The sequence below is a fragment of the Delphinus delphis genome, chromosome 3 (genome assembly GCF_949987515.2).
Source record: "Delphinus delphis chromosome 3, mDelDel1.2, whole genome shotgun sequence".
Lineage (NCBI taxonomy): Eukaryota > Metazoa > Chordata > Mammalia > Artiodactyla > Delphinidae > Delphinus > Delphinus delphis.
This window is the reverse complement of record NC_082685.1, coordinates 68961057-68981147: the sequence shown is the minus strand read 5'-3', so window position 1 is coordinate 68981147 and position 20091 is coordinate 68961057. Positions and strand designations below refer to the sequence as shown.

General features: G+C 41.0%; 1 protein-coding gene across 3 annotated transcripts in view; it reads left to right on the top strand.

The window, feature by feature from the left end:
* GRAMD2B (GRAM domain containing 2B) overlaps positions 1–20091 on the top strand; it is a 104390-nt gene that overhangs the window by 26891 nt on the left and 57408 nt on the right. Inside the window, exon 1 of one of the 3 annotated variants that reach the window (XM_060008934.2) lies at positions 3337–10592. The exons of the other annotated variants lie outside the window; for them this stretch is intronic. Coding sequence (XP_059864917.1) covers positions 10510–10592 — 83 coding nt within the window. The 5' untranslated portion in view covers positions 3337–10509. Of the gene's footprint in view, positions 1–3336; positions 10593–20091 lie in introns of those variants that run through there. 3 annotated transcript variants of the gene reach the window in all.

Here is a 20091-nt window from a genome sequence, read left to right as displayed (position 1 = left end):
GCTTCTCTTGATCCTTTTGATTATATAACTCAACTAAGTTATTAAACAATCACATGATAAACTGGAAATCAAGAGGTGAGGCTACATACTATTCCTAAGCTGTGACTGGTATTGCTTAGGACGCTTTTGGTAGCTATTTCATGGGTTATGCAAAAAGTGCATAGTTAAAAGAGTTTAAAACTTTGTAAAGTCACATACTGAAATAAACATGTGACTGGAAGTAGGAAGAAAAAGTCTTATTCAAAAACTCTTTTGCCATAATTTGCAGTTTAATTATCAAAGACAGAGATAATAAGATATATATCCATAGAAAGAAGTAAAGAGACAAAGACCATATTGATATACAAGAGAAAAAAAAGAGATAAAATCTTTAGGTAAGTAGGTGTTTCGTTTCTTCTTTCTGTTATTTTATTAACCAGAATACTTTTTTTTTTTTAACCAGCTCTGGCTAAAAAGATTTGAGGCTTTTCTTTTTACTTCTTTTAATTGAGGTTTAACTCAAATACATTAAAATGAGTACACTCAAGAACTTTTACATATGCATACGCCCACATAACCACTACCCAGATCAACATATAGAACATTTCTAGCGCCCTTGAAAGTCGTCTACCCCCTTCTTCGTCCATACCCGCAAGGTAACCACTATCCACATTTTAAATAAAGCAGGTAACAAAAATAGAAAATGACAAATGAAAAAGTAAAGGAATCCTAAACCTGATTTTTTTTTGTTTTCTGGTATGTGCTAGGGTTTTTCTTTACAAAGTTTACATTGGCGGTTTACTAACCATTAGGTACCCAAGGATCTAAGGAATTAGCTCACTAGGTGGTAAACTGAAAACCATAGCCTGCAGCTTAAGAGAAGCAGCAGCCTTCAAATTCTTACTGTAGAAGAGTCCTATGACCCATTTCTTTCTTCTAGAGCAAAATGATTAAAGAAAGCATCTGGAGAATTAAATCAGACTGTTTACCACCTCAGTATCAACATAAGTGTTGACTCAGTTAGGTCTAAGCAAAAATTCTGCCTTGTGGTTAGCGAAGCCAAGATAAGTAATAACAGAGAGTCACTTAGACCTAAACTCTTGGTTGGGTCATGAAGCTATCAACTCTGCGCAGGCCCCTGATTTGACACCAATGGAGCATGAGCTTTGAGTTATTTTTCAAGTAACTGTGGTCATTTGACATTCTTGCATACATTGATTTTCACCCCAGCATTCGGTAACTTTCAGGTCATTTAATAAATTTGGGAGTACAGTGAGTGACAGAGGGTACTCTTCTGAGCAGCCAATCAGATCCAAGAGTCCGGTTCATTAGACGCCTAGCCCAACAACTGAACTAACATGATATTTCACTTTGGCCAGTACTGTGCACTGGCTGTCAATAAATTATCCAAACAGGGACACCTTTGGAGAGTGAAAGGGGCACTATCATAATTATGCCAGAACCGCAGGACTAAATCAGGACTGACCCAAGCAAACCAGGACATACAGTCACCTTAGCTATCACAAGCCTCCAGTCCATAAGAGTTCATATTGATTAACTCTCAATTCCATTGTCTCCTTTAATGGTTAAGCTAAAGCTTTTAGAGTGGCAAAGACATCTGAGAGAGAAAAGAAACCCCAAGGACACATGAGAGACTGTAGCTGAGCTCCAGCAAGTTAAACATATCAGTGCCACTGATATAAGGTTGTAGCCTCAGCTTCTGACATAAGGAAATCAACCTGAAGAGGGCTGAGGACTCAGAGGAAGAGAAGGTACATCTCTAGCTTTTGTAAATCTGTCTAGCATGTAATAATACTACACACACTGTCTTCACATACTGAGGGCTGATGAACTAAGGGAGGGCAATACCCTCAATTTGTTAAAATATTATCCTGGTCAGTAATAAAGTAATAATGATAATTAGTAGTTTATACGACTTGAGTGCTTACTATGTACCTGCATAGTGTACTAATTCCTTTATATATATTTTCTCTTTAAACTCCCCAGTGGTCCTATAAGATAGATACTACTGCTATTCCCATTCTTTTCCCACAGATGGGGAAATTGAGGCTTAGAGGAGATTAAGTCATTCTTCCGAGGTAGTATGATGCATATTAGGACTCCAAGATCAGTCTGAAACCGGACTCCTCTACTCCTCCCAGGGCTCTTTAATTGCCAGATAAACTCACTCAGCTAGCTCAAACAAGGGGATTTGTTTACTGACAGGATACCACAGGAAAGCCCTTGGATGCCAATAGCAGAAAAGCAAATACTGTAGGACCACCTGGTGCAGGGGATGGGGTGGTGGACAACTGAGAAGCTAGGAACCAAGACCATTCCCACCAGCTCTCATCTCCTGTTTCTTTGCAGTGTCTACTACAAATTTATACAATTATTTTTTTGAAATCTGGGAGATTGGGACTCTATAGCACCAAGCATTTCCAATGTCTGAATCTCCCTCTATTATGTGTCTTATTAAAGAACTTATATATTTTTTGATATGGAGGAAGGATGAACTTTTCATTTTGCTGACTACTACTAAAAATAAAAATTAGATTCTGATTTTAATTAGCCTGTGATCCTAACACACAGGGAAACATTCTGTTTTCATCTGGTATGCTTTTAAAAGTAGAAATGAATGCAAAGAAGAACAAAGCCCTACAGGAAGGAGGTCAAGGCCTTAGGTTCCCAAAGGAATAGATTTGCATAATTACTCTCTCCTCATGAAATTTATTTAAAATTGTCGTTTTGCAATTGGTAAATGCAACATTTCTGTGTAAAAGATGTTTTGTTTTGTTTTCCCCCTGGTTCTTACAGTTAGTCTATGTAAGGCAGAAAGTGATGTAGCTATAACCGTGAGGTTTAGGGTCCTTCCCTTGAGGCCAGCGTTCTGTTACTTCAATGCCGTGTTTCATGAATAGATTCATATTCTGGCACCAAGCAAAGTGCTTGGACTAGAGCCCAGTCCTCCTGACTTCCAGTCTAGGGCCTTTTCAATAAGTTGTGCAGATGTCTGGGGGGAGGGGCAGGGGAGGGGGCGGCTCATGTGTGACCCAAAACAGTAGAACCTGAAGAATCAGAGGGCCATCTCCCGCCCCTCTCACCATTTTACAGAATGATGTCACTTGGTCCAAGTGTCTGGTTGTGACATATGAAGGTAGCAGTTTTTGACTAAGGTTCTGTGTATGTATGTTTTGTAAATATCTGTATATTGAACTCTCCCATTGGACTGCAAACTCACTTATAGCAAGCAGGTGCTTATTTATTTTTATATCTCCACCACCCAGAATATAGCCTAGCACATAAAAGGCATCCAAAAAGTGCTGATTGGAGGAAAGGAAGGAAGGGAGGGAGGGAGGGAGGACAGACTGCACAATTTGCCTCAAATGTAGGGTCTATTTATAAGGTTCAGCCACAAAATAAAAGCAAAGTGAATATGTAGCTATTTGAGAGAAATAGAAAAACTTTCTTATTTGCCTGCGGTATTTGTTGGTTCCTTCTCTCATGTTCCTTCTTTGCCAGGTTATTTGTTGGATAAATTTTTGAAATGAATGGTGCTACATCGAGAACAGATTGGAAGATAACAAAATGCTAATAGGAATTGTCAGAAAATATGAAAGTATGTGCAAAAAGAATGAAAAGCAATTAAAAGTGTGCAATATTGGTGACATAAAGAAAAATGTAACTTGCAGAAACTACTTTAACAATAATTCAATATTACCTGCTTCAAAACAATGTGCTGATGGCCCTGCATGGACTGCCTTGTCAAAACATTTCACAGGGAGGAAAACAGAACATGCCAAACCAGGGTGCAAGGAAAGAGAAAGGCCAGTCCTCATATCGACAGCATGGCCATTAGTTCCCAAAACAGGGAAAGGAAGTAGCTGTATGGATGTTTCTCTAAGAAAATATGAGCGATTCTTTAAAGTGTTGCCTGTGGGTTATAAACAGTAATTCTTGGACTTGCTCTGGAGCTAGACCATCTGGGAGTCATGGGACCTCTCTGACCTGTTTGAAGCACTTGCACTCAACTAGCAGACAAGTGAGAAGTAGCACAGGCCAAAGGTTTTCCTTTCTAAACGGGGAAGGAGGGCTCAGGAGAGATTTAAGTTATATTTCTTTTTCATGCACTCTTTTTTTCCCCGTGATAATTGAAAAAAAAAAAAAAAAGACCAATATTATTCAAATCAACATCTCAGGTCAGCTAGAGTTCCAGATGAGTATGGTTGAGAACCTCTGGTTGGAAACAATCACCCAACGATTCATTTATTCATTCAACACATATTTACTGAGCATCTAACATGAACCAGGCGCTGTGTATACAGTGGCTAACACAACAGACAAGTCCTTTATTTTTGAGAAGATTCCATTCTTGTAGGAGAGGACAGATAATAAACAAATGGGCAGAGGAGATAGTGTCTCTCTGAGACCATTCCCCGCAACCTTCTCTTCCCTCCTTATACGCCAGGCACGGTGTAGAACAGTGGCCTTCTTGCTGTTCCCTAGCATACGCCAAGCTCAGCCCTGCCTGGAGGTCTTTCCCCATGCCCTTCGCTGTGGCTGGCAAGCTTTGCTCCCAGACTTCACATGGCTTCCTCCTTCCCCTCCTTCAAGTCTCAGCTGAGATGTCACCTGTCAAAGAGGCTTCCCTGATCATCCTATGTAAAACAGACCTCCCTCACTCTCCCTGATGTTCTATTTTATTTTCTTTATATCTCTTATCTGTTGAAACTGTGTTATTTATGTGTTACTTTTTTATTTTTGATAAAAAAGTAGCATGTAAGAGCCACCGTAGTATGGGTTTTTGCTTGTTTTGTCCATTTCTATATCTCACATGTTTAGAACAATGCTATTAGAAATGCCCACTTACTCACATGCCCAGTGACGAAGTGTCTGGAGTCAGAGGACCTAATCTCTTATCTGCACTGTGGTAGCTGGTCTCCAAAAATGGCCCACGGTGAGCTGCACTCCTGGTATTCACACCTTGGGTAGTTCTTTTGCCTTGAACCTGAGCTGGCCCTGTGGCTCGCCTGTGACCAACAGAATGCAGCAGAGGTGAAGACGCCTGATGTCCTAGGCTATCTCATAGGAAGCCTTGCAGATTCCATCTTGATATCATGGAACATATGCTCTGGAGGAAGCCAATCACCAAGTTAAAAAGTCCAACTATACTGGGACTGCCATGCTGTAAGGAAGCCCAAGCTAGCCATGTGGGGGGCCATGCAGAGAGACTAAAATGCTCAGATAGTCCCCAGCTGTTCCAGCCATCTCAGCTGAAGCATCAGATATGAGGGTGCACATCCAGGTCAGAAGAGCATTCAAATAATTGCCCTTGGGGGAATTGCCCCCCCCAACCTTGGGGGCCCTCTGACTGCATCTGCATGAGAGCCCCCAAATGAGAACTATCCAGCTGGGCCCCATCCATCCACTGTACCATAAGAGAAAATAATACATCATTGTTTTAAGCCGCCAAGATTTGAGGTGGTTAGTTTCGCAGCAATAGATAACTGCAAAATGCAGCCGCCAAAGGTAGTTCTAGATTCAAACATTTCTTTCTCCACAAATACTACATATGTCTAAGGATCCTTGGGCTTTGCCCCCCTCACACACACTCTCCTCTAAGGCACATGTCTCTGCCATTAATAAGCTTTGTTTTCACTGTTCACTTTCCTACTACCCTTTATAAGCACCCACTGGGAGTCAGAAAAGCTGGGTCTTCATCCTCATGGGACCACTGTAATTTTGGCCAAGTCGCTAAACTCTCTGAAGCTTGGGCTCAGAAAAATGATGGCAGGGATTTGATATTTTAATTCTGTTGGACGTGTGGCAGACAACCCCTTCCCTCAAACTGAAACTAATACAGAACAGAAATAAATGAGAGAGATACAAGTGGAAGAGTTCTGACTGAAGCAGGACAGGCTGTATATTGGAGTAGTGGTTAGAGGTGGGGACTGCCGTCAGAAGACCTAAGCTCAAATGCTGGCCCATCCCCTCACCAGTCACCCCAGAATCTGGTGTGAAAACCACTATCCTGGCTGGTCTCAGAGGCCTCCCCACTTCACACTGTTGTGATCTGTAACATTTACCACACAGAAAATAGACATCTATTTTAAAACTTCAGTGTAGATTTTAATTTATTGTTTATATGGTGTCATTTATTTTAATTTAAAAACAGAGTATTGACTTGGAAGAGTTTTTTATTGCTTCTGCTTTCTCACAAAATCAGATTTATACTAGTTTTTCCCAACTACCATCTGCCCCTAGAGCAGTAAGCCCTTACGATCTTGCCTCTTCCTCTCAACACAGGTGCTAAACTTAGTTCTTGCTTCATCCCTAGAGAGAGAAATAGAGTATTTCAAATTTCCCCATCTGCAGTATAACTTGGCTTGGGAAATACTGGTTTAAAACCATTCTATTTGATTTTTTAAGATTTTATTTTCAAAGGCCTCTATAGTAGGAGATATAGTAGGAGATAGCCTACTAGAGTTTCCCATTCCAATGTTTAATGGCTGTATTCATTTGGAAATTTTCCCTCATATTTGACAGAAATCACTCAATAAAGTTCCCCTGCATATAATGCTTCTCAACTTTCATTTCTACAACTTTTAAAAAATGTCTTATAATTAAGTTCTTCAGTGTCACTGTACAGCTCTCTTCTTTTTTTTAAATTTTTTATTTTTTAAATTTTATTTATTTATTTATTTATTTTTGGCTGTATTGCATCATCGTCGTTAGGTATTCGTTGCTGTGTGCGGGCTTTCTCTAGTTGCAGCGAGCAGGGACTACTCTTCATTGCAGTGTGCAGGCTTCTCATTGCAGTGGCTTCTCTTGTTGCTGAGCTTGGGCTCTAGGTGCGTGGGCTTCAGTAGTTGTGGCTTGCAGTCTCTAGAGCTCAGGCTCAGTAGTTGTGGCACATGGGCTTAGTTGCTCTGCGGCATGCGGGATCTTCCTGGACCAGGTCTCGAACCCGTGTCCCCTACACTGGCAGGTGGATTCTTAACCACTGGGTCACCAGGGAAGTTCCATGTATAGCTCTCTTCTGAACTCTCTCACTTTTTCCCCATTTTCTCCTCTGCATAGTAACCTTAAACTGAAAACAGGAATGGTCTGAAGAGTGTTCCTGGATTCTATGACTTATGATGTATATTAAATATTTTGTGTAGTTAACTTATTACAGCACTTCCAGGTTTCATCTTGGTAAGAGCATCAACATTTTCTAAAACATATGTCATCAGACAATATACATAAAATTACAGGCATGTAATGACACTTTACATGTACTTATATTGGCTAATAAACACATACCCCGCCCTGAGTTATAAATTAGGTAACTTCTTGACCATACATTGCAACCAAAAAGCCACTCAAATCTCCAAACTCATATTTGAACTCTGCCCCAAAACTATGGACAGAGGCACAGTGTTTCTGATCAATGTTAAGAAGAGATCGCAATCTGATCAATATTGTTGACCAAAGAAAAACTACACAACCTAAAAGTTTCAAGTTGAGTTTTATTCGAGGATCTTACTGAGGACTATGGTCCAGGAGACAGTCTCTCAGATAACAATGAGGAACTGCTCCAAAGAGATAACAGAAGAGCCAGGATATATACAAGTTTTTTTGCTGGGAAAAAAAACCCCAAAACAACATGTAGTCGAACATCAAAAGATTACTGCTAATCACAAACAGATATCTCAAGTTAATGATTTTAGTGTTTTTCTATGTATGGGGAGTTACAAGATTCGGGGTTTACTGAAATTATTCCTTAGATACACATCTTAACTATCTAGTATCTAGGGCCAGTATCCAAAGCACAGATAGCTTCCTGGTTTTCTCCATCCTGAATTCCCCATAGGGCACACCGTAAGTGGGTACCTGCAGTTGCTAATGGCTTGATCCTTACAGAACAGGGATGGCAGGCAACATAATTTGTTTACTGGAATGTCAGGCAACATTCTCTGTTCACAGTACTCTAAGCTGTTGGATAGAAGCCCCTACCTCCTGAAAGGTTGTGGGTTAGGCATTTTCTACTAGAACTGCTTCGATAACTGGAAGAAGTATTGGCTAGAACTTTGATGTCAGAAACAAGAAATTATGTTCCCAGAGGCTTGGAGGAAGAAAAATAGAGGGTAGGATTTTTTATTGGTGCCAAATCAAAGAGTCCCCCAAAATGTATTTTAGACATAATCTTATGTCTCTATTTTATCGCATGACAATGAAGTTTCCCTATCATTTTACTGCTGCTGCCTTTTAAATACTGCATTCCATTTTACTGTAGAATAGCCCAAAGAATAAACAAATTAGGAAGCTGTTTGACAATGTCTTTTAAACTCAAGCAAATGCCACTAAGTAAAATAACGTTGTGTACTAGCTCCTTTCTAGTTCCTCCCCACTAGGAAAGGGCTATTGACTACTTCACAGGCTCCGGACGCGCAGGCCCAGCGGCCATGCTCACGGGTCCAGCCGCCCCACGGCACGCGGGATCCTCCCAGATCGGGGCACGAACCCGTGTCCCCCGCATCGGCAGGCAGACTCTCAACCACCGCGCCACCAGGGAAGCCCTGTAATTATTCTTAAATCTAAAATTAATTTTAGAAGAAAATCCGAAGGCAGCCCCGGAGCGTAATGTTAGTAATTTTATCCCAGCCATAAAGTTAGGCCTCCAACAATAAGGTTTTATATTAGTTATTCTTTATTCTCAACTACTCTGTAGCAAATTACAAATCTACCAACACATAAGTTATTTGCTATTGCAGGGGAGCAAAGTTGGCCACCCCAAAATGCATCCCTTTGGCATGCAGATTATTTCAAGCTAAAAAGAAGCAAGGCCCAAAAGATTGGGGAAGAATCTTTGAACTTTCTCCTAACTGCCTAAAAAAATTTAGATAGAAGACCTGTTCCAGGAAGGGAGCTGTCACCGTAGATTACTACAGTATAGTATGAACTAGGTGTGTAGACAGGGAGGAACCTAGCAAAGTCTGCTTGTTGAAATTCCTCTCTGTGTTCCATTGTTTCTGTATGACCCAGCAAACAGTTTTGGCCACCCATTTGCTCATTTTCATCTTCCTGTGAATTGCCTTCTTTCCCTCAAACAATGGAGCCATCCACAACTGTGCACCCTGAGGGGATTCAGGATGGAAAAAAAGCAGGACACTGGCCCCAGACAGTTAAGGTGCATATCAAAGGAATGATTTCAATAAGCCCAGACTCTTGCATCTCCCCATACATAGAAGAGTGCTAAATTCATTAACTTGAGATGTCTGGTTTTTCTTTAATTAACAGTAATCTTTTGACTACCCGGTTTTTGTTGCCAAAACTCGTATATGTCCTGGCTCCTCTCTTACCTCTTCCAGGCAATCCCTCAGAGCTCTCCAAAAGGCTGTCTTCTGGACTTAAGTACTCAGCAAGTCCGCCAAATAAAACATAATTCTCAACTTTTAGGTTGTGCAATTTTGGTTTTTTTTTCAGTCAACGCTATGAAGTCCCAAACCCCTGCCCCATTCTCTTCTCTCAGGTGGCACATAAGCCTCGATTGCCTAACTTGTCCTTGGGCCTCATTTTCTTAGAGAGCCCCCTGGACGCAGGTAATTAAATTTGATTTTCTCCTATTAATCTATCTCACGTCAAGTTAACCCTTAGACCAGCCAGAAGAATCTAGAAGGGCAGAGGGAAGTTTCTTCTCCTTCCCCACTCTACTAAATGGGTGTTTAGAATAATGGCTAGAACATGGCAGGTCTCAAAGTTCCTTAAATGAGTCCGTGGATGCTTCAAACACAAAACGTGACAGAACCAGCAAGGCGGGAAAAAGTGGCTTCATTTTATTGGTTGGGCGCGTAGTAAGCAAGCTGCTGGTGAGGTTTTGATGGCTGCTTCTCCACGCTCCCCTCCGCCCCTACCAACTAGGAAGGGTCAACCAGGAACTACCTCTTATTGCCTCAGTCACTGAACCGACGTATTGTTTAAGCTCTGACAGGCAGTCCTCAAAGAGACTACACCCTGCTTGAATAATTTAGGCTGGGGCACAGGCCAGACCACAAAGCGCATCTGTGCGAGAGAGAGCCTCACTCAGTCCTGCCGTTTCCAGCATCTACAGCCGGCCGCCCATTTTTCATACCCCATATTTACAGTCGGGGTAGAAAAAAAGCCCAGTTTACCAGGAGGCTACTTATACGGCGCCGGGTTAGGCATATGTTTCACCTGCTTGGCCAATTAGCTTCCTCTGCCCGCAAGACTAGTTCAACAGGTTTCCTTTTTCTCTTCCTCCGCCTCCTGGGTTGGAGAAAGAGGTTGTCACTTCGCTTCGACCCACCCCTTCCCTCCCTCCCAGCTCTGCCCCGCCAGCTCGGACCAATCGCGCCGGCTCGAACGTGTCCAGGTTGGCGGCCCCCGGCAGGGCCGGCCCGGATGCGCCGAGCGGCCCAGGGCGCAAGGGAGGGCGCGGCGGGTTCGCTGGGCCTGCGCCCCGGACGGTGGGAGTCGGGGAAGCGGGAGGAGGAGACTGTCTGAAGGTGCCCTCCAGACGCGGCCCTGATGACTGAACTACAGCAAGATGTGGACGACACAAAGCCTGCCAAAGTGCTCGGGAAGAGAGAGAGCAAAATTGGCTCAGCCCAGTAAGTACCCTCCGCTGGATCCCAGCCGCGGCGGTAGAACGCGCGCTGCCCGAACTTCTCTGCCAGGGAAGAGTTGGGAATGGGAACGGTTTTCTGGAACTTTTAACGTGGACAGAATTGTGGCTTGAACTCTTCCTGTGGCGCCCGGTCTCTTTTTTGCCCCCGATTCTGTAGTAGAGAAAAGGCACGGCGGCGTTTCAGAAACGCACTGCAGCTTGCAGTCCGGTGGGGATGGGAATTATTTGAGCCGAGAGCACGACCGGTGTTTTATAAATCCCAAGGGAGTTCTGGGGCGACTCTTAAGAGCTCCAAGCCACATCAAGAAGCAGCGCTTAACATTTATTCTAACTGTCTTACATCTTAATGACTTGTGTGAAAATGCAGCTGTCCCGTAGATGTCGTCTGGTCACTAGCTTCACAAAGATGCGTATTTTGTCGTTCGATTCGGAGCGTGAGGGTGTTTTTTTCCCCCCATCCCCTTCACTGTTTCCCCTCACGAGAGAGGAAAAGTAGTGGAAAATATGAAATACGCTTTATCTTTCCCCCTCAAAGACTGCCTGCCTTTGTTGAGTACTTAACACAAACTTGTTATACGCTTTTTTTTTTTTTGAGGGAGGGTGTGGGAGTGGGGTGAGGGAGCATAGTGAACATAAAATAAAACATCAGATATTGGGTTGTGACTATCCTCCCAAAAGATTCATGTGCGTAATAGGATTTGCACATTGTTTGACCTATAAACTCTTCTGGTTTAAGAAGCTGAAAACTCAAATATTTGATCACAAGGATTAGCTTCCTGTAATGAAATTTATTTATCTTACGTACTTTTTAAAATCCAGAAGTATGGTTATTTATGTGATTGTTATTCCCAAACTTTTCTTTTAAAAAAGAAAAGAATCTTTAAGTGTTTGGTCATTTTCTATATCACTATAACATTAAGTGAGAGTAAGGTAAATATCTAAATAAGCCCAATTTTAATTTTTATGGTACCAAGCTGTTGGGTATCTAAAATGCTTTATTGCTACTAGTATAAAAAAGATGACAGACTTTTTTAATAGTAAAGATTCAATCCCCAAAAAAGATTTAAAAAATTCAATCCTCATCATTCATTATTTCAGCATTTACTCTTTTTTTTTTTTTTTTTTGCGGTACGCGGGCCTCTAACTGCTGCGGCCTCTCCCGTGCTCCGGACGCGCAGGCCCAGCGGCCATGGCCCACGGGCCCAGCCGCTCCGCGGCATGCGGGATCTTCCCAGACCGGGACACGAACCCACGTCCCCTGCATCAGCAGGCAGACTCTCAACCACTGCGCCACCAGGGAAGCCCAGCATTTACTCATTTTTAAGAACACAGCCTGGTTCCACATAAAGACTTGTGTTGGTAAAAGTATATTCCACCCATTTATTGAAGTTTGGGCCGACCTTTTAGAAAAAGAATAGCTTTTATTAGCTGCTTTGAATTGTGGTTTCAAAGGCTTTGGTCATATTCTCTTCAAGTGTCTGCTTTCCTTGGCTACTTCAGCTCATGTTCTTTGCACTTTACTGACTGAAAAGAGATGATTGAGGAAAAATTGCTCTAGGTATAACTCTCACAAAATGTTCTTGTTTCCTTACCCAGAAATAACATCCTTACTTTATACTAATAATTCAAGCCCAAGAAAAAGATGAACCAGCAAATGACGTGTATTTCCTTAACCATTCTTTTATAAGCTTTACCTCCCTGAAGAAGAGGTGTTGTGGCTAGTCTGGTCACCATTTCATAGATGTTTGAGGTGACAGGAGTGGTAAGTGGCACTGGCAGGACTGGAACCCAGGACTCTAAACTCCTGGATAAGAACTCATCCAGAGGCACTATTTATTATTTTCAGCTACACAAAGCAGAATGATTCAAGCCCACCCAACAGCTGTTAAGTTTTAAATCTTCACATTCCCTCCCAGTCCTCAAGATACTCAGTCAAGGAGAGCATTCTGATTGATTGAAAACATCTGCCATAGCATTAGACTAATTTTGTTAAATTAAAATTCTTTAGATGTTGAGAACATAATTATGTAGAAGATACACAACCACCTTGAAGCTCAAGGCCCCGAACAGCCAGCCCTTCATTTGGAACATTCAGTTTCACAAATTCATTTCAGTTCTACAAATGGGAATACCTACTATTTGTTCAATAATGGTGGGCAATACAAGAATGAATGTGATTTGGTATCCGTCTTTCTGTAACTCCAAGAGCACTGTTGAGGGGAGCCATGTATGTATGTTACAGTACTTCAAGGGACGATGGTGGCCATTGCCACATTAAATACACAAACAAGATATTATAAAAAGTTTGGCCTATAACTGAATCTTCTCCACAGTTAGGATATGTACCCATTTGGCAGTCTTTGGTTTATTGAGTCTTTGGTTTTTCCCCCGCAAAGTGTTAATTCCCAGGCCTACTAAAGTCACTTCTGATTCAATCTAAGATTTTAGACCCTCTTTTTTTCTGAGCTCTTAAACTCCTGCTCTGGTAACAGAATAAAAGTAATTTAAAGACACAGGTAGACACATTTTCACAATGATATATTGGTGTGATAATTCCATATTTGAAATCATGTTGAGTAGCAAAATTTTTATGCTTGGAAACCCAGTCTAACTTGTCTGTTTTGAATTTCATCTTAGATTAATCATCACTAAGCTCAAAGTTGTTGAAGGCTAAGTGTCCCAAGGGACATTTTCTTCAAGAGTGTTAGAACGGCTTGCTCCTCCCCATTCTCTGCTTCTGTAACTTCACCCACATGGGCCTCATCACCTAGGACCTTAGCCTCTTAATTAATAATGGCTGCCAATTATGGAGAATGCTTGCTATGTGACAGGCTGTATGCTCAACACTTATTCATTGTCATACAGAATCCAGTCGATACTATCGTTATCTCCATTTTACAAGTAAGAACACTGATTCTGAGAGGTTAAGTAACTAGCCAGGCAGAGACACAGTTAATAAGAGAACAGCTCAAATTCAAGTCCAGGACTCCTAACTCTAGAGCTTGACCTTGAATCTTTATCCCTCCTCCGATGCTCTAGAATCTATGATGGCCCTCCGTAACCTACTCTTCAAAAACAGCCTCCTCTGCCAAGAATCTAAGACCCGTAATGAGCTGGACACACATAGACCATTTCAACCTCATTTCCTAATCCTGGTCAGCTTGCACAGCCTCTGTAGCCAGCCACGCTAGCAGCACTGTAATTCAGAGGCGATAATGCAGAAGAATAAGGAACATGTGTGCCAAACGTAGTACTGAATCAGATTCCCTCATTCTTCCCGCCTCAGCTCTCTATTACTTTGCTCAAGCAGTGCCCTCTCTTGTCTCTCTTAAGATACTTTTGTAAATCAACTTGAGCTTTCCTTCATTTAAAGCCTCTCCTAATCACTGGCCATACTCTCCTCTTTCTTACCAGTGCTCACCCTGTATGTATGTGGTCAGCCCAGAGAAGTTCACCGCTACTACTATTACTGTGTATTAACAGTTAATGTTTATGTAACGTTTAGTGTGTACGAAATACTGCTCTTAGTTATTAACATATACTCACACAGTAGTCCAGTGTACATTAGTTAACTGTCCCCAAATAGATTGCAAACTCCAATCACGTTTTTTCTTATTGAATTTCTCAAAGGACTCAGCAAATAATCACTTTCAATAACTATGTGTTGGTGAGCTGTGGAGGCTGGGATCCCATCCCCCGCTGATTAAGGTATATAATATGCTTACAGCTGACTTTCAGTTTGACGACCTCAGGGGAAGTTATACTCTCAAATCAAATTATCTGTCAGTAGCAGTAGAATTTTTTTTTTTATTGTATCACAAGAATCTTTGATGTTTACTTTAAAGTTTACTCATGGTGGTGTAAGTAGCAGTAGAATTTTTAGGTACATTTACTTGCCCAAGAACTGTGACTTATTTATTCATCTTTGTGCTGGAAGTGAGACTGCCCATTTACTCACCACCAAAATACATATTCAATTTAAAAATAACAGCCCCCCTTTTTTTTAACCAAGAATTGGTAGTTCTAGCTGCATATTTCCTTTCGAGATCCTAGTTTTTCCCTACTTTATCTTTTTCTTTCTTAATTTTGTGTTCACGTTGCATAGATATTTCTAACATAGCCTAACTTTTTTGACACACATTTTGTTAGATACACTTATTTCTTAAAGTCTCTGGCGGATCTTATTTAGTAATGGCCTCGTTACTTTTAATGAATTTCAAAAAGTATCTAAAACTAATACTGATAATACTTCTGGGCAGTTGATTCATATTTCAAATAATGAATTATATCACATGCCACATACACTTGTAATGCAGTTTGAATTTTAAAAATTTAATAATTTGGGATGTAAGAATTCTAGAAATTTGTTCAATTTCATATGTGTGGAGAAAGAGAGGGTGGATGTATGCAATATAAGCAGTTTACCTTAAAAGGAAGTTCTCTGGGATTATCAAGAAATAATAATGATTTGGGGCACATATTTTGACTTTAAAGAGTGAATTCAAGCAAAAATAAATTACCTTAGTCTTGTGCATATTGTGGGTACTTGACAAACAGAATAAGAGTTGCAGTTGGGGACTGATCTTGCATTGGAAGCAAGAGGAGCAAAGATGAATAATTATTGAGTATAGCTCGACTTCTTAGTGCTTGCTGAAGTCCAAACATTGAAAGTGACTATTTAGCAAGAAAAATCTCTGTAAATTATCTATATATTATATATCTTTCCATATGTGTGTTTGTATATTATTTTTCTTCTTTAATTCTAATTTCCAGCTCACCAACTCTGACAGATTACCCAGCATACTTTTTTTTTTTTTTGGCGGTACGCGGGCCTCTCACTGTTGTGGCCTCTCCCGTTGCGGAGCACAGGCTCCGGACGCGCAGGCTCAGCGGCCATGGCTCACGGGCCCAGCCGCTCCACGGCATGTGGGATCTTCCCGGATCCGGGCATGAACCCGTGTCCCCTGCATCGGCAGGCGAACTCTCAACCACTGCGCCACCAGGGAAGCCCCCAACCAGCATACTTTTTAATATAAACTTTGAGATAAGAAGAAAAAGTTACAGCATTAGAAAATATTAAAATTATATTAAGGTAAAACAATCGAGGAGTTTGAAAGGATGGAGAAAAATAGTGTTCTGGTTTTAAATGTTTTGAAAAGAAATTTAATGAACCAAATCAGCTCCATGGCTCAATGTTAATATCATTGGAAATTGCTGATTTGTCAAGGCAGTACAGAAAGAGGTTAAGAATGCTGGCTCTAGGAAACTAGGATCTGAAGTCTGACTTTCCTGTCTCCTAGAAGTTTGACCCTGGTGAGTTGCTTAGCACCTCCAAGCTTCATTATCTGTAAAGAATAATAAAGTCAGCTGTGGGAACTCCCTGGCCATCCAGTGGTTGGGACTCCACGCTTTCTCTACCGAGGGCGCAGGTTCAGTCCCTGGTCGTGGAACTAACATCCTGCAAGCTGTGCAGCGCAGCCAAGAAATAAATAAATAACTAAATTTAATTAAGCCAGATGTTTTGATTAGGCTTGCCTTGAAGTTTCAATGCGAAATGCCAGAAATTCACTTCACCTAGTGCCTGACATGGTCAGCGCTCCATAAGCCATAGCTGTGGTGGTCCTCACTGTTGAAGGTCTGGGACTGTGGTAACCTAAATGGGAGGGAAGTCCAGGAGGGAGGGGATATCTGTATGTGTATGGCTGATTCATTTTGTTGTGCAGTGGAGGCTAACGCAACATTGTAAAGCAACCATACTCGAATAAAAATTAATTTAAAAAACAAAAAAAAGAAAGTATAATTAAACAAAATAGTCAAAATTCAAAAGGCCTAGTAACTCTTAACAGTCGCAGGCACCAGTGTCCTATTAAGTGAGCCTCTGTTGCATCAGCGACACCTACAGGGCACTTTGACAGCCGCTGTGCATTTCCATGAATCCAACATGGCATCTTGGTTTTTAGTTTATGCTGAAAGGATCTCATGCCATAACTCTTTAGTGACCTACCAGCTTATTTAAATGTTGCTTACTGATTTGGTGTTCTCACATCTGTCGTCCAGTGCTTTTATCTCTGATCCATTGATTTCTACATCCTACATCCTGGCGCTGAGCTTTTCTTTCATGGCTCCTCAACTTTAAACTGCTGAGTTGTTTCCATTTGCTGAACTTCAGTAGACCTCCCCTTCAACATCTTTCTAGTTCCTTAAGTGCCCAGCTTTAGGCATTTCACACATTTCCAAGTGGCATAAAGCACAGGTCCTGGAGACAGACTCCTCCACAGCCACCTGAATGACTGTTCTTCCTTCTTAAAGAAAAGAGCGTGTTTTTATCCATGCTCTTAAACTTGATCATATACCCTTAGGAGAGAAGCAGAACCAACTTAAACTCCATTCCCTAAGGTAAACTAGTTGATATGTTCTCGTTGGTCATTCCACGTGTGTCAGAGGTTCCCACATTCATGATGGGACATGATGTCCCAAGAGGCAGATTATTCTTAACAGGCTTATTGAGACATATTTTACATATCATAAAATTTACCCATTTCAAATGTACAATTCAATGACTTTGAGTAACATTACTGAGTGGTGCAGCGTCACCATACCCAGTTTTAGAACATTTTCACATCCTCTCTCCATTATGATCCCTTGGGCCCATTTACACTAATTCCCATTAGTATGACATAAAATGTACTTAACCAAAAGAGTCAAAATTCACCCCCTACCCCAGCCCCAGGTAGTCACTAATCTGTTTTCTATCTCTGTAAATTTCTCTTTTCTGGGCATGTCATATAGATGGAATCATATATAATATGCAGTCTCTTGTATCTGTCTTCTTTCACTTACCATCATGTTTTTGAGGTTCATCCATGAAGTAGCATATACCAGTGGTTCATTCCTTTTCATTGCTGAATAGTATTCCACTATACGGATAGACCACTTTTTTTTTATTCCCATAGGTTTATTTTTTATTTATTTATTTTTTAACATCTTTATTGGTGTATAATTGCTTTACGATGGTGTGTTAGTTTCTGCTTTATAACAAAGTGAATCAGTTATACATATACATATATCCCCATATCTCTTCCCTCTTGCGTTTGCCTCCCTCCCACCCTCCCTATCCCACCCCTCTAGGTGCTCACAAAGCACCTAGCTGATCTCCCTATGCTATGCAGCTGCTTCCCACTAGCTATCTATTTTACATTTGGTAGTGTATATATGTCCATGCCACTGTCTCACTTTGTCACAGCTTACCCTTCCCCCTCCCCATATCCTCAAGTCCATTCTCTAGTAGGTCTGTGTCTTTATTCCCGTCTTGCCCGTAGGTTCTTCATGACCTTTTTTTTTTTTTTTTTTTGAGATTTCGTATATATGTGTTAGCATACGGTATTGGTTTTTCTTTTTCTGACTTACTTCACTCTGTATGACAGACTCTAGGTCCATCCACATCTCTACAAATAACTGAATTTCATTCCTTTTTATGGCTGAGTAATATTCCATTGTATATATGTGCCACATCTTCTTTATCCATTCATCTGTTGATGAACACTTAGGTTGCTTCCATGTCCTGGCTATTGTAAATAGAGCTGCAATGAACATTTTGGTACATGACTCTTTGAATTATGGTTTTCTCAGGGTATATGCCCGGTAGTGGGATTGCTGCGTCGTATGGTAGTTCTATTTGTAGTTTTTTTAAGGAACCTGCATACTGTTCTCCATAGTGGCTGTACCAATTCACATTCCCACCAACAGTGCAAGAGGGTTCCCTTTTCTCCACACCCTCTCCAGCATTTATTGTTTGTAGATTTTTTGATGATGGCCATTCTGACCAGTGTGAGATGATATCTCATTGTAGTTTTGATTTGCATTTCTCTAATGATTAGTGATGTTGAGCATCCTTTTATGTGTTTGTTGGCAATCTGTATATCTTCTCTGGAGAAATGTCTGTTTAGGTCTTCTGCCCATTTTTGGATTGTGTTGTTTGTTGTTTTGATATGAAGCTGCATGAGCTGCTTGTAAATTTTGGAGATTAATCCTTTGTCAGTTGCTTCATCTGCAAATATTTTCTCCTATTCTGAGGGTTGTCTTTTTGCGGATAGACCACATTTTGTCTGTCTGTTCACTTGTTCATGAACATTTAGGTTGTCTCCACTTGCTGATTACGATGAATAATGCTGCTATGAATATTTGTGTGCAAGTCTTTGTATGGGCAGATGTTTTCATTTCTCTTGAGCATATACCTAGAAATGGGATTGCTGGGTCATATGGTAATTCTATGTTTAACTTTTTGAGGAACTGGCAAACTTTTCCAAAGCAGCTACACCCTTTTACATGCTCACCAGCAATGCATGAGGGCCCGTGGTGTAGATTTAAGAGAAAGTTCTTTCACATAGCAGGGAAATAAGATTGCAAACACCTTAAAGATAGGTCAGTACCTTACACTTTAGAACATAACAGATATCTGTTGAATTGTTGACTGAGTGAAATTCATACTTAGGGTTTTGAAAACTCCCTCAAACTGCAGTGTTAAAGATAACTCAGACTGTCATACTTGGGTACTGTTTTTACAAGCTCTTAAAATTTTGCATGTAACATTTGTTACTGTTTTTTTTTTTAATGACAGTAATACAAAGAAGAAAATTTTAAATGAGACTGTAATCTTCCCCTATCTGTGCTGACATATTTTAAAGGCTAGAAAATTAAAACAACATAGATAGGTACAAAATGAAAAAGGAAGGTCTTCTTCTCATCTCCCACCTGACAGTTCCTTGTCTCAGGGGTAACCACTTGCCAGGGATTTGGGTTTTTTTCTTACGGTCTTGTCATTTAAGGCCAGAGTCAAGTTTTTTGTTGCTTTATTTTTCCTTAGAACCTCCACCTTCCAATATGCCTCTAAGTGTGTTGGACTTGGCACAATGAAGCACCTTGTGAGGTCAGGAAGATTAAGTGTGATCCTACAGTATCTGGACTGCACACTGTAGGAGAGCTCGATAAAGGGTGGACTTTATTCCCATAAACCACTGTTTTCCCAGACTTCTTTGCAGAAGAATTATCTACCAATAAGTTGACCTACACAGTTTTAATATTGATGAATAAATAAATCCATCGGAACAGAGGTTTCTTAAGTGACCTTAGCCAGGTGGACTCAGAGCGTTAGAAAGAAGGGTTGCTGTCTGACTGGCCCATCCTCAAGTTACCCGTTCATCTTCTAATCTCTTCTGTGCCCCTGTCCAACCGGATGATCCTAGACAGGCCCCCAGTCAGATGAGGCAGCAATAAATGTGGGCCACCCTGTGAACAACTAGATAGAAGTCACAGTAGTGATGAGACCTGTTTAAGAAGAGCAGAGACCGAAATGGAGAAACGGAAATGTGACATTGGAGACAAGGAGTAAGGAGATGGGGGGAGAATAGAAGAAAGTTAGAAAGAGAGGGGAGAAGATTGAGTCATATTGAAAAGATGAAGAAAAAAATGCTACTTCACCATTA